The 14,356-nt window shown below is 43.0% G+C and overlaps 1 protein-coding gene across 1 annotated transcript in view; it reads right to left on the reverse strand.

Moving 5' to 3' along the window:
• LOC115461208 (dedicator of cytokinesis protein 2-like) overlaps positions 1-14,356 on the reverse strand; it is a 1,592,043-nt gene that overhangs the window by 1,283,197 nt on the left and 294,490 nt on the right. The window contains 2 exon segments of the mRNA XM_030190877.1: positions 6,471-6,660; positions 11,486-11,589. Coding sequence (XP_030046737.1) covers positions 6,471-6,660; positions 11,486-11,589 — 294 coding nt within the window.

Here is a 14,356-nt window from a genome sequence, read left to right on the forward strand (position 1 = left end):
GGGTGGGTTGGGGAATCGGAGCAACAAGTGGCAACACTGAAGCTGTACAGGCATTGGATGATAGATAAAGAGTGAAGTTGCATAATGTCCAGAGACAGCAATAATCAAGAAATCAGATCAGTATGATAATAATGTCTCCTCATGATAGAAATAGGCAACATTTATTAATGGAAAATATTTGGAAAGGAACAATAGAAAAGTTAATCCCTTGAGGAATGGGTTACCAAGAGATTGTAAGCTCTTTGAGCAGGGACTGTCCTTCTATGTTAAATTGTACAGCGCTGCGTAACCCTAGTAGCGCTTTAGAAATGTTAAGTAATAGTAGTAGTAGATGGACAGCTGATTCTCGCATCTTCAATAAAGACATTATCTAACTCTGTTTTTTTAAATCTAATTACTCATTGTTAGATTTTTGCCTTTCTTTCTGACTGTTCAGATTTTTTGAGCCCTTATGGTAGTTGTTCCCAAACCTTTTCTGGGGAACCTCAGACAGTCAGGTTTTATGGATATCCACACTGAATACGCAAGAGAGAAATTTGCAAGCAGTGGAAGCAATCTTATGAATAGTCATTGCAGATATCCTGAAAAACTGACAGCTGGGGTTCCCCTAGGACTGTAGGACAGGTTTTGGAACCTGTGCCTTATGGATATCACTGTATGAGACAACATCCTCAGCTTTGGACAAGGTTGTTATTTGCAATCAGATTCCAAAATATTTTTTTTTCAATGAACCAGACAAATGGAGATGACCAATTGAAATGATAGGAGGAAGTGATCAACCTAAGTAAAAGATTTGTCTGCACTGAACCTTTTGGAATATTGTAGGATCCAAAGAATACCTAAAGATTTACACATAAGCAAAGCACCAAAAATGTTTTTGAATGATGATGAATTAGTTAACAATTGGATTGTGATACTTAACAAATTCTCCTTAGATTTTCTGATATTGCTTATGAATATTTCAAAATGGAGAAAAGAAATTGTGAAAAGTGAAAACTTGTATTAATTTTAAAAACTTTGCTGTTATGATAGTGGAATCATGGAACCTGTATGCACCCCATAAAAGGGGCTTGGCAAGGCTAAACCTCCCCAGCTCCACACTTGACCTTCCCTGCCCACTGGGCCTAATGCCTTCCCGCTATTGCCTCTGTCTCTCTCTCTCACCCTCCCACCCACTGTTGCCTGATCCTAGAAACATATGTGAACTGAAGTTTAAGGTATCCAAGTATGATAGCCCCATTGTTGTTGCAATTGCACTGGTTACCAGTACAGGGACATATTGTTTTTAAGCTTTGTTGATTGTTTTTTTCTAAATATATGTGGTGAAACACCTGCTTATATATCAAGTCTAGTTCGATTATCCACTAGAAATGTTCGTCCAGGATCCAGATGTTTTTTTTTAACTCTTCAGTGCCCAGATCCAAAAAAGGTGGTTTATAAGAGATTTGTTTGCTGGTTCATTTACATATTTGGTGGCCAGTAATTGGAATGATCTACCTATAGAAATTCAAATGTGATTTAACTATACAGCATTTCAAAAGTTGTTGGAAACATTTTTATTTAGAAAATGGAGTATAAATTAATTAGTTTTTATTGGTTGGTTGTTTTTAATGATCTGTACTTGTTCCTGGAATTAGCCCAGTTTATTCTTTTGTAAACCACACTGAACTTTAATGGTATGTGTGAGATACAAATGCCATGTAATGTAATGAAATACATTATGGCTAGACTCAGTAAGTGGCACTGAATGATATTCTATAAAGGGCACTCCAGGATGGATGTCCCTTAAAGAATAGCATGTAGCTCCAGAATCAGTGCCCAACTCTAGGTGAAAGCATTTACATCAACTGAAACCAAGTGTAAATCTCAGGGTTTAAGTTGGGCACAAATCCCCTGAATTCTATAACACTGTGCATGTTTTAAGGGCATGCCCCTGATCCACCATTTTCACATTTGCACAAAAACAGTTAGGGCTCTATTTACAAAAGCATGCTAGCATTTTTAGCACGTGCTAACTGTACAGATATACATAGAGGGGCATTTTCAATAGAACGTCTAAATCAGAGTTTGGACGTTTTACAAAAAACGTCCAAATTCTGAACAGGAAAGAAGGCCATTTTCGAAAAAGATAGACATCTATCTTTTGTGTTCGAAAATACTATGGACATCTTGTGATTTGGCCGTCCAAATGTAAGGCATCCAAAACAGAGAAGGAGTGACTTAATGGTTAGTGCCGCGGGCTTTGATCCTGGCAACATAGGTTCAATTCCTACTGCTGCTCCTTGTGACTTTGAGTAAGTCAAATACACAACAGGCATTTTTGGATATCACATCTAAGTCTGAATTTGGACTTTTTTTGTAAAACGTCCAGAATTAGAACAGGAAAGGTCATCTTCTACAAAAAAAAAAGTTTATCTTTTCCTTTTGAAAATGCTGTTTGGAAAAATGTTTTGTGATTTGGGGGAGTAAGGGGAGGTGATCCCCGATTCCCTCCAGTGGTCATCTGGTCATTTGAGGCACCTCTTCTGTGGAGTAGAGAAGTAGCCTAATGGTTAATGCAGCAAACTTTGATCCTGCGGAAGTGTTTGTTATGAGAACAGGTCTAGTTCAAAACATCTAAGTTTTAAAAGTCTTGGACGTTTTTGTTTTGTTCCATTATGGCTGAAAGACGTCTAAGTCTTAGGAACGCCCAAGTCCCGCCTTGAACATGCCCCTGGCACGCCCCCTTGAGATTTAGATGTTCATCTGACGGACTTCAGAGAAAGACGCCTAAAAATAGGTTTCGAAAATACTGATTTGGACGTCTTTGTGAGATAAACGTCCAAATGCAGACTTCTGTCACTTTTTGGACGTTTTTCTCTTTTGAAAATGAGCCTGATAATATTCCTATGGGCATCTACACGGCTAGCATGCACTAAAAATACTAGCACGCCTTTGTAAACAGGGCCCTTAGGCGCTATTCTATAACTGGACGCGTGACTGTAGTTCTGCACAGATCTGACATTTTTGGGCCATTTTGGCGCTTTGCTTCTGTTATAATGCTTTTATGTGTTGAAAAATCCACACAGAGATAGTGTGTAACACTAGGCACCATATATAGAATTCCCTGGTATATTATTATCTCTATTTCCTCTGTTTGTCTCATCTCTTTCTTTTGCAAAACACAAGTAAAGCTAGATTGGCTTAGTGGCATAGCTAGGATTGCATGGGCCCCCTTTAATACCATCTCTCTCATGGTAGTGGGGACTTGGGAGGTGGAAAGGAGGAGGAGGAGGAGAAATCCCTTTAGAGCTCTAGTAAACAAACCCTGTAAAAAGCAACCACATTCCAGACCTATATAGAAAACCTGTCATAGTAATAGAAATCGAAATCGAAATGCAAGATACCAGAAATACACATTTCTCAAAGCTTACATATTGCAATTAGGAGGAATAAAAAAACACACCTTTGATGTCTGAGCATTAGTTTGGTCCCAGTGTCTCTTTTCTGCTTTTCTGGGTTTTTTTTCTTAGAACATAAGAACATAAGCATTGCTATACTGGGACAGACCGAAGGTCCTTGAAGCCCAGCATCCTGTTTCCTACAGTGGACAATCCAGGTCACAAGTACCTGGCAAGATCCCAGAACAGTAAAACAGATGTTATGCTGCTTATCCTAGAAATAAAAACAATGTGTGTAGTAGAGGACCAAAAAAGTACAATATGTTGCAATAATTATAGCGGGAAAGTCTTATATATACTTAACGGCTGGTATCACTTCACTCCCTTGGTGAACCTCTTGCCGTATCGATATTGTAATCATCGACTTTTACCCCCAACCTACCAATACCTTAATTTTTCACTTTCACTCTTTTATTCTTGATATTATATAAAAAATTAGGCAATGTGTTACTTATCTTGACTTTATCTCAAACGGGTGTGCTCACGGACCCCCCGACAGGGGGTCCGTGAGCACACCCGTTTGAGATAAAGTCAAGATAAGTAACACATTGCCTAATTTTTTATATAATATCAAGAATAAAAGAGTGAAAGTGAAAAATTAAGGTATTGGTAGGTTGGGGGTAAAAGTCGATGATTACAATATCGATACGGCAAGAGGTTCACCAAGGGAGTGAAGTGATACCAGCCGTTAAGTATATATAAGACTTTCCCGCTATAATTATTGAAACATATTGTACTTTTTTGGTCCTCTACTACACACATTGTTTTTGAGTCTATATTTTAGTAGAGAAGTGCCCTTAAATTGTTGACAGTATCCTAGAAATAAGCAGTGGATTTTCCCAAGTCCATCTTAATAATGGCTTATGGGCTTTTCTTTTAGGAAATTATCTAAACCTTTTATAAACCCTGATAAGCTAACTCTCTTTCCAGTGTCTTCTGTCCTTTTGACATTTATTATATCTCTGTGTTCATGATCCACCTATCCTCTGCGTCCCTATTTGTCCTGGCAGAATCTCTCCTATGTATCCCTGGCATATGCCTTCTCAGCAGTGGTGTAACCATGGGGGGACCTTGGGGGCCTGGTCTCCCCTCACTTTGGCCTCGGGCACCACCACAAACTGAGCATGTGTGAGAGTGCCTGTGTCACTGCCAACGTAATTGCACCAGGGGAGGTTTAGGCCAAGGAGCTCCTTAGTTGATGGGGTTCAAGCATCCCACTAGCAAAGGTAACATTTTTAATGGGGATGGGGGTAGGGGAGAGACAACAGAGAGGAATGAGCAGAAAGGAATGAGTCTATCTGCCCCCCCCCCCAAAAAAAAAATGGGCTGCTGACTACAACCCTGCTTCTCAGTGTCCCTATGCCCCTCCATATTCAGCATCCCCTCTCTTTGTTCCTATCCCTTTCCTTGTGTGCAGCACCGCCCCTCTGTGACCTGTCCCTATGCTCCCTCCATTCATAGCATCTCTTTTCTGTGTCCCTGTCCCTCCCCAGGTTCAGCTTCTCTCCTCTCTTTTCCCTTCCTCATGCACCACAATCCCCCCTTCCTCCATTGGTCCAGTGTCTCACCTTTCTCTCTCTCTCTCTCCTCTTTGATTCCCTACCCCCGGGTCCATCAATTCTCACCCTCTCTCTATCTGTCCCTTTCCTCTGCTTCCCCTTCCCCCAGATCAAACATCTCTCCCCCTCCCCTTTGCTCCACTCTCTCTTCCCTCTTTTCTTGCCCCCCAGTTCCTGCATCTAATTGCCTTCTCCTCCCCTTTACACTAGGTTTCTCTCTCTTCATTCTCCTCCCCCTCCCCAAGTCCAGCATTTCTCCCCCTCCCCCCCCCCCCAAAGTGGGTCCTGCATCTTTCCATCTCCCCCCAGTGCATGTCTGGCATCTCTCCAGCTCCCCACAGCCCCCTGCTAGTCCAGCATCTCTCCAGTCCCCCACACCACGGCCAACCCTCCAAATGCAGGTGGGTCACCAGCAAAGAAAGCACTGAAAAGAGGCTGCCTCTGGCAGGCTGATCTTGCCAATACCTTTCCTATGCCAAGTCTGTCTTCATCTGATGTACCTTCCTGTGGGAGGGACTTGGGAGGGTCTTGGTGGGTCCAGCTGACTGGAAGCAGCTTTTTTTCAGCATTGCCACTGCCATTGACTCGTATGTTTGGAGGACTGAGGGATAGGGGCTGGAGAGATGCTGGATCTGTGTGTGTGTGGGGAGGGGAGGGGGTTGATGGAGAGATGTCAGACCTATTTGGAGGGGCATAGGAAGGGAGGGATGCTGGACTTATAGAGGAGGTGGAAGGTTCAGCTACAGGCAGCCCTGAGCATTTTGCTGGTCTCAATCAATGGTACCTACCAGGGGCGTAGCCAGACACCCAATTTTGGGTGGGCCTGGGCCCAAGATGGGTGGGCAGAAGAACTCCGCCTTGTCCCACAAGTAATTTGGTCTCCCCCTCTCTTGCCTGCATGCCATATGGTCTCTCAAGCACCCCCCTCCCCTGCATACCTTTTAAATAGCAGATTTTCACTGGCAACGAGCAGCAACTAATACACACTGCTCATGTTGGCCCCACAGCCTTTCCTCTGATGCAACTTCCTGTTTCTGCATAAGCAGGAATACATCAGAGGGAAGGCTGCAGGGCCGGTGCGAACAGTATGTATCAGTCGCTGCTTGTAGCAGGCAAAGATCTGCTATTTAAAAGGTATATAGGAGGGACAGTTGGGAGTTTTTGGCTGGTGGGGCTTGGGAATCCCTGCCAGCCACATTAGAGATGTGCTGCTATTGGGTGGGCCTGAACCCAAAGTGGATGGGCCTGGGCCCACCCAGGCCCACCCTTGGCTACGCCACTGGTACCTACACCCCTGTCATTGCTATAGTATAGATAGGAAATAGCTAGCACTCCCAGGAAATAGCTAGCACTCCCAGAATACATTAAGACATAAATTGAAGTAGAAATCTTGAACTGATCCAGCAGGTGAACTATGCTGAACAGCGAATAGATGCCTAAAAAAAAAATAAGAAAAGAAAGGTAAACATACCATTTTGAGTGAGTTTAGTAGAGCTGACCAATGTTGAGATCTGGATGCTATCTCTGGTGCAGATTGCCATGCCTGCTGTGGTCCCACTCAGTCGAAAAGAAGAGCCAGAAAGGGCCTTGGCCTCCATTAGGCTTCTTATTGAAGGTAGGTTCAAGTATGACTTCACATCCTCTAGTTTTCTGTTGTCACCCTAAATCAAGAAAATAGCATTACTACTACTAGGGTGTTTAAAATATAGCACAATGATTATATTAATAGTAACAGTTGTGTTTGTGTGAGACTCAATGTGATCAGGGCTCCCCCAAGGGGATCTGATGCCCTAGCACAACCTTCAGCCTTGCAATCCTTGGGCAGTTCAAGTCTCTACCACCCCAAGGTGACCAGTATCTCTCCTTTCCCTCTCTACCCACCTCCAGATGGCCAGCATCTTGTTTCCCTATTCCTTCACCCATGTCCAACAGCTCGTTTCTCTTCCTCCCCCATATGCAGCATCTCATCTGTGTTTCTCCTCCCCCCCCCCCTGTGTCCAGCAATTAATCTCACGTCCCCTCTATGCTCCCCCATGTCCTGTTCTCATCTCTTTTTTTCTCCTCACATCCCCACCCCATATCCACCACCTCCACTCTTCCTTTTCTTTTGCATGACTTGTTGCCACTGCCACTACCCTACCTGCATCCAGCCCATGAAAACACAGCATGGGACCTTCATTAAAATGCAGATTAAAAAAAAACAAATGTTATGTGGATGTGGGCCCAATATTCAGTGTTGGCACCCGATAGCTAAGTGGCCTAATTTAGGAGAGCTTTTAAGCTGTCCTAAATTAGGTCGCTTAGCTATGTGGGTGTCGGTACTGAATATAGCCGGCACCTGCATAACCCTGGGCTCCACCTCAGGGTTGCCCCTGACCTGCCCACTTTTTGACTGGGTGGTCTTTGGGGATATTCGGCAGCACTCTCCGGTTACGTGCCACTGAATATTTTATTTATTTCTTCAGTCTGGCCTAGGTGACACCGGTATTTGGAGAGTAAAACCGGTGCAGGGTGGATGGACTTCTACGGAGTGTAAATTTTAAGGGGCTTCAACGTTAGCTTCAGAACTTTTATTACAGGAACAGTGCTGAGCAGACTTTTATGGTCTGTGCACTGAGAAAGGCAGGGACAAATCAAACTCGGGTATACATATAAAGTATTACATACTATGTAACTCTATTTGAATTTTACCCACACCCTTTTCTTAATCTCATTTCCCATCTAGTCCTGCCTAATAATGCTCTCACCTATCCACCCTTAATTATTTGTTTGTCCTTGAAATAGTCTAAATCCCTGATCACTTACCGCACATGTATTAATTCGCTTCTTGAAGTTATTGTAATTTGTGTCATATTCTGTACATTATTATGTTTTATTCACTTTATTGTTTGTAAGCCACATTGAACTTGAGTCTATTTCGGGCTAATGTGGGGTATAAATGTCCTGAATAAATAAATAAATGCCAGAGATGTGCGTATAAGTATGAGTCCCACCCAGACACTGCCCATATATACACCCACTTGTCAAATATGCACTATGGACCCTGTTTACTAAGCAGCGTTACAGGTGCGTTAATGTTTTTAACATGCGTAAACCATGTACAGTGGGGGAAATAAGTATTTGATCCCTTGCTGATTTTGTAAGTTTGCCCACTGACAAAGACATGAGCAGCCCATAATTGAAGGGTAGGTTATTGGTAACAGTGAGAGATAGCACATCACAAATTAAATCCGGAAAATCACATTGTGGAAAGTATATGAATTTATTTGCATTCTGCAGAGGGAAATAAGTATTTGATCCCTCTGGCAAACAAGACCTAATACTTGGTGGCAAAACCCTTGTTGGCAAGCACAGCGGTCAGACGTCTTCTGTAGTTGATGATGAGGTTTGCACACATGTCAGGAGGAATTTTGGTCCACTCCTCTTTGCAGATCATCTCTAAATCATTAAGAGTTCTGGGCTGTCGCTTGGCAACTCGCAGCTTCAGCTCCCTCCATAAGTTTTCAATGGGATTAAGGTCTGGTGACTGGCTAGGCCACTCCATGACCCTAATGTGCTTCTTCCTGAGCCACTCCTTTGTTGCCTTGGCTGTATGTTTTGGGTCATTGTCGTGCTGGAAGACCCAGCCACGACCCATTTTTAAGGCCCTGGCGGAGGGAAGGAGGTTGTCACTCAGAATTGTACGGTACATGGCCCCATCCATTCTCCCATTGATGCGGTGAAGTAGTCCTGTGCCCTTAGCAGAGAAACACCCCCAAAACATAACATTTCCACCTCCATGCTTGACAGTGGGGACGGTGTTCTTTGGGTCATAGGCAGCATTTCTCTTCCTCCAAACACGGCGAGTTGAGTTCATGCCAAAGAGCTCAATTTTTGTCTCATCTGACCACAGCACCTTCTCCCAATCACTCTCGGCATCATCCAGGTGTTCACTGCCAAACTTCAGACGGGCCGTCACATGTGCCTTCCGGAGCAGGGGGACCTTGCGGGCACTGCAGGATTGCAATCCGTTATGTCGTAATGTGTTACCAATGGTTTTCGTGGTGACAGTGGTCCCAGCTGCCTTGAGATCATTGACAAGTTCCCCCCTTGTAGTTGTAGGCTGATTTCTAACCTTCCTCATGATCAAGGATACCCCACGAGGTGAGATTTTGCGTGGAGCCCCAGATCTTTGTCGATTGACAGTCATTTTGTACTTCTTCCATTTTCTTACTATGGCACCAACAGTTGTCTCCTTCTCGCCCAGCGTCTTACTGATGGTTTTGTAGCCCATTCCAGCCTTGTGCAGGTGTATGATCTTGTCCCTGACATCCTTAGACAGCTCCTTGCTCTTGGCCATTTTGTAGAGGTTAGAGTCTGACTGATTCACTGAGTCTGTGGACAGGTGTCTTTCATACAGGTGACCATTGCCGACAGCTGTCTGTCATGCAGGTAACGAGTTGATTTGGAGCATCTACCTGGTCTGTAGGGGCCAGATCTCTTACTGGTTGGTGGGGGATCAAATACTTATTTCCCTCTGCAGAATGCAAATAAATTCATATACTTTCCACAATGTGATTTTCCGGATTTAATTTGTGATGTGCTATCTCTCACTGTTACCAATAACCTACCCTTCAATTATGGGCTGCTCATGTCTTTGTCAGTGGGCAAACTTACAAAATCAGCAAGGGATCAAATACTTATTTCCCCCACTGTACACGCGTTAACCATGTACGTGCCTACAATATCCCCATAGGCGCCTACATGGTTAGCACGTGCTAAGTGTAGGCATGCTAAAAACACTAACACACCTTAGTAAACAAAGCCCTATATAAGATATATGCATATTTATAGAATAGCGCTTAAGTGGATTTTCAGTAGTTACATGCAGAGATGGGGTTGTTACTGTTTAGAAGTACTTAATTAAAAAGTAAAAGTACTGGCTTCAAAAGTACTGAAGTAAATGTAGAAAGTCTTATCCAAAAAACAAACTCAAGTAAAAGTAAAAAAGTACAGCTCTTAAAACTACTTTTTAAAATTACAAAGTAAAATGTTTTTTTCACAAGTTGAACCACAGAATCTAGTACAATTACAAGCAATACTGCATTGTGATTATGTACTTATCAACTTGTAAAATATCTAGATCTCTGTGGGTACAATGGAACAGAAACTTAGGGGCCCTTTTATTAAAGGGTTGGCGTGTCGCAACAGGCTTGCTGTGCACCAATCTGGAACTACTGCTGGGCTACCGCAGGAGCCCGGTGGTAATTCCTGCCCCCAGCACACGCCATTTCCGGTGCTATAAAAATATTTCTATTTTTGTAGCGCCGGTGCTTACCCAGCAGTAATCAGGCAGTGACACAAGCTGCCCAGTTACTGCCGGGTTAGCGCGGGCACCCTTACCGCCACCTCAATGGGTGGCGGTTAATGCCCCCACCCTAAAAATGGCTACGCAGCAAGTGGTTCACTTACCACATGGCCATTTCTTTTGCAGCAAAAAAGACAGCCTTTTACCTGCTGTGGTAAAAGAGGGCCTCAGATGCATCAAAAATATGTGTTAATGCTAGTGGAGGCCCCCTTTAACCGCAGCTTAGTAGAAGAACCGCTTAATACATGAAATTACAAATGTAATTTAAATACGTTTTTTTAAGAAGCTTGTTAAATTTATGTGTGAGAGGATGAATAAAGGAAGGGGGGTTTTTTGTTTTACATTTTCAAATAATCGCCGCTATAACATTTTTTAATAGCTATATGCATACCATTTTAAAATGTAGATTAATTTTACATTTGTAAATGTTTTGTCTTTTAATCACCGCGATGATAGGCTTCTGCACAAGAAGCTCCAGCAAGATAGGGTGAGACTGGGATTGGAAAAGGGAAACCCTATCCAAGAGAACAAGATGACAAGCTGGTTTGCATCTGATTGGGTCCGAATTTCTGGTCACAGCTCAGCTGTTTTTGGGACCAAACGTTCAGGTCCAATCAGCTGCAAGCTGGGTCTGACATCACCTGTAGAGGGGGAGAAGCAGAGGAATGGGAAAATACTTTTTTTTTTTAATACTTTATAAACTTTGTTATTAAGCACAAACATACAGCTTACTTGTAATGAGTTACAAGTAAAAAGTATGGCAATTTGTAACTCGTTACAAGTAAAAGTACTGCCAATCATACTTAAGTACTAAAAATGAGTAGTAACAAAGTACAAGTACTTTGTTACTACTCATTTCTAGTTACATGTGTACATGCACACGTATGTACCAGTATACCAGTTCTCTAATTATTTACATGCATTTAGCACCTTATTACAAAACTGCCCTTCATGTGCTGTGCCATTTTTTCATGCATAATCATGCTTGTGAAACCATTTCCGGGTTAATACATCAGCTTGCACATTTACAGGTCCTAACATGACCACACATCAAAATTCCTTCTTAAGTCCATGCTCGTCCCATCTCTCACTTTTCACCCCCAGGTCACAAAGTGTGCAAAAGAATACTGGATCTTCACCTTATATACAATCAGATCATGCTCTCCGTCTCGCAATGTCGTACCGTCTGGTCTCATCAGTTTCACAAATGCCATGGCAAAGTTCTTTTCTCCTTTATCTTTAGCTATAAAAATACAAATTACAACATTGGTACAAATGTCATCTTTTTTAGCAATGCAGAGAAAGAATGCCTTGGAGCTTTGGTCATCACTCTCAGTCCTCGAGGGCCATCAATGGGTCAGGTTTTCAGGATATCACCAATGAATATGCATGACAGAGATCTGGAGGTAGTAGGCATGAAAATCTCTGTCATGCATATTCATTAGGGGTATCCTGAAAACTTGACCCATTTATAGCCCTTGAAGACTAAGTCCATGGGGTTAAAATTCTTATGAAAACTGTCTGAAAGCCAACTGGTTCATCATGCATATAATGTTATCATAGCAAAATATCGCTCCCTTGCCAGGTGACTGACTTACTCATTGTCACGATTATGTAAATACTTTGGAACTTGTTGCTACTTTATTGTTGCCTTTATAAGTGACTTAGTTCAGAACAACGCACTGGGAGTTGATTGAGCTATTGAATGGATTATTACAAAAGTCTGAACTGCTTACTTGGCCTCCTATATCATTCTAGTCCTGGTCCTGGCCCTGGTCCCTAGCTGACCACATGAACCCAAGTTTACACTGTTTTATATAGGCATATAGGTGCCTATCCTGCTTATTTTCGAAGGAGAAGGGCGCCCATCTTCCGACACAAATCGGGAGATGGGCGTCCTTCTCTTAAGGTTGCCCAAATTGGCATAATTGAAAGCCGATTTGGGCGTCCTCAACTGCCTTCCGTCGCGGGGACGACCAGAGTTCAAGGGGGCATGTCAGCAGTGTACCGAAGGTGGGACGGGGGTATGGTTAACAGATGGGTGTCCTCGGCCGATAATGGAAAAAAGAAGGGCATCCCTGACGAGCATTTGGCCGACTTTACTTGGTCCATTTTTTTCATGACCAAGCATTAAAAAGGTGCCCAAACTGACCAGATGACCACCGGAGGGAATCGGGGATGACCTCCCCTGACTTCCCCAGTGGTCACTAACCACCTCCCATCCCAAAAAAAAACAACTTCAAAAATTTTTGTCTTTTTTTTTAGAGTATGTCCTTCGCTATGCCTCCATTCCTGCGATGGTAGTTAAGGACGTCCAAAATGTGGATGTTTCTGTGAGAAGGACATCCATGCCTTTGCTATGCCTCTGACACCCTCTTTATTTAGTTTTTGGATCACAAGTAGCAGTGGTGGGATTTTAACTGGCCACCTCTGGATTGCAAGACCAGTGTTCTAACCACTAGGCCACTCTGCCACGCCACTCCATTCCCTTGAAATTTGGCCATCCCTGTGGGGGGGGGGGGCAGTATGCAGGTCCCTGGGGGGGAGGTATGTGTGTGTCAGCGGAGGCATACCAAAGGCGTGGACATCTTCAACTGCCTCCCACAGGGACGGCCAAATTTCAAGGGAGTGGAGTAGAGCGGAAGAGTGGCCTAGTGGTTAGAGCACTGGTCTTGCAATATACAGGTGGCCAGTTCAAATCCCACTGCTGCTCCTTGTGATTCAAAATCTAAATAAATAAAGAGGGTGTCAGAGGTATAGCAAAGGCATGAACATCCTTCTCACAGAAACATCCACATTTTGGGTCAGGGAAGGGCTTTTCCAATCAGTTAGTGGGACCAGTGCACTACGAATGCTGGCTCCTCCCACGACCAAATGGCTTGGATTTGGTTGTTTCTGAGATGGGCATCCTCGGTTTCCATTATCGCCAAAAACCGGGGCTGACCATCTCTAAGGTCGACCTAAATTTCATGATTTGGGCGTCCCTGACCGTATTATCAAAACGAAAGATGGATATCCATCTTGTTTTGATAATACGGGTTGCCCCGCCCCTTTACAGGGCCATCCTTCGCGATGGGCACTCTTAGAGATGGGCGCCCCCGTTTGATTATCCCCCTCCACGTTGCGTTCATAAAATAAGCACCTTTTTGAAATTCCACATAGATCCCATTTTATAAAACTACCCTCTAAGAGTCTATTTTTCTTCAGTAAACGATAGAAGAAACAGGTGCAGACCTCTCCAAATATCTAGAAGGACAGTCCATAGATATGACCTAAATTTACATTTTGAAGGATTTGAAAAGGTTTTGATTCCTAAATTGTGGAAGTGTGTCCCTCTACTTTTAAACTAAAATGGGGTGATGGGGAGAAGCCAACAATGGCCCAGGAGTGCACGGTTCGGTGTGGAGTATCCTCAAAGGATACTATTAAAACTGGACATTTAGGGAATTCCAATATAGAGATTTCAATAATGGTGAAAGAAAGCCTGGAGTGTTTAATAGGAGAACAGAGTAAAGGATGCAAATTATCCCCGTCAACTTCAAAGCAGCTTGTAGATGGCAGAGTTAAAATACATACCACTAAATGAAGAGATACATATAATAGGAATCTCAGAGACCTGGTGGAAAGAGGACAATCAATAGAACACTGTTATCAAGATACAAATTATATGGCAATGATAGACTGGATCAAATTGGAGGAGGGGTTGTGCTATATGTTAAAGGGGGAATTGAGTCAAAAAAAATATTCTTCATGAAACAGCAGCATGGAATCCTTCTGGATAGAAATTCCATGTGTAAGGGGAAAAGTATACTGGTAGGGCTCTACTACATTTTGCTAGTGTAGAACGAACAGACAGATGAACAAATGTTTATAGAAATTAGGAAAGCTGGCAAACTGGGCAACATTATAGGTGATTTCAATTACCCCAGTATTGACTGGATAAATGCTATATCAGGGAGTACCAGCAAGGTAAAATTCTTAAATGCAATAAATGACTGCTTTTTGGAGCA

The sequence above is a fragment of the Microcaecilia unicolor genome, chromosome 2 (genome assembly GCF_901765095.1).
Source record: "Microcaecilia unicolor chromosome 2, aMicUni1.1, whole genome shotgun sequence".
NCBI classification, from domain to species: domain Eukaryota; kingdom Metazoa; phylum Chordata; class Amphibia; order Gymnophiona; family Siphonopidae; genus Microcaecilia; species Microcaecilia unicolor.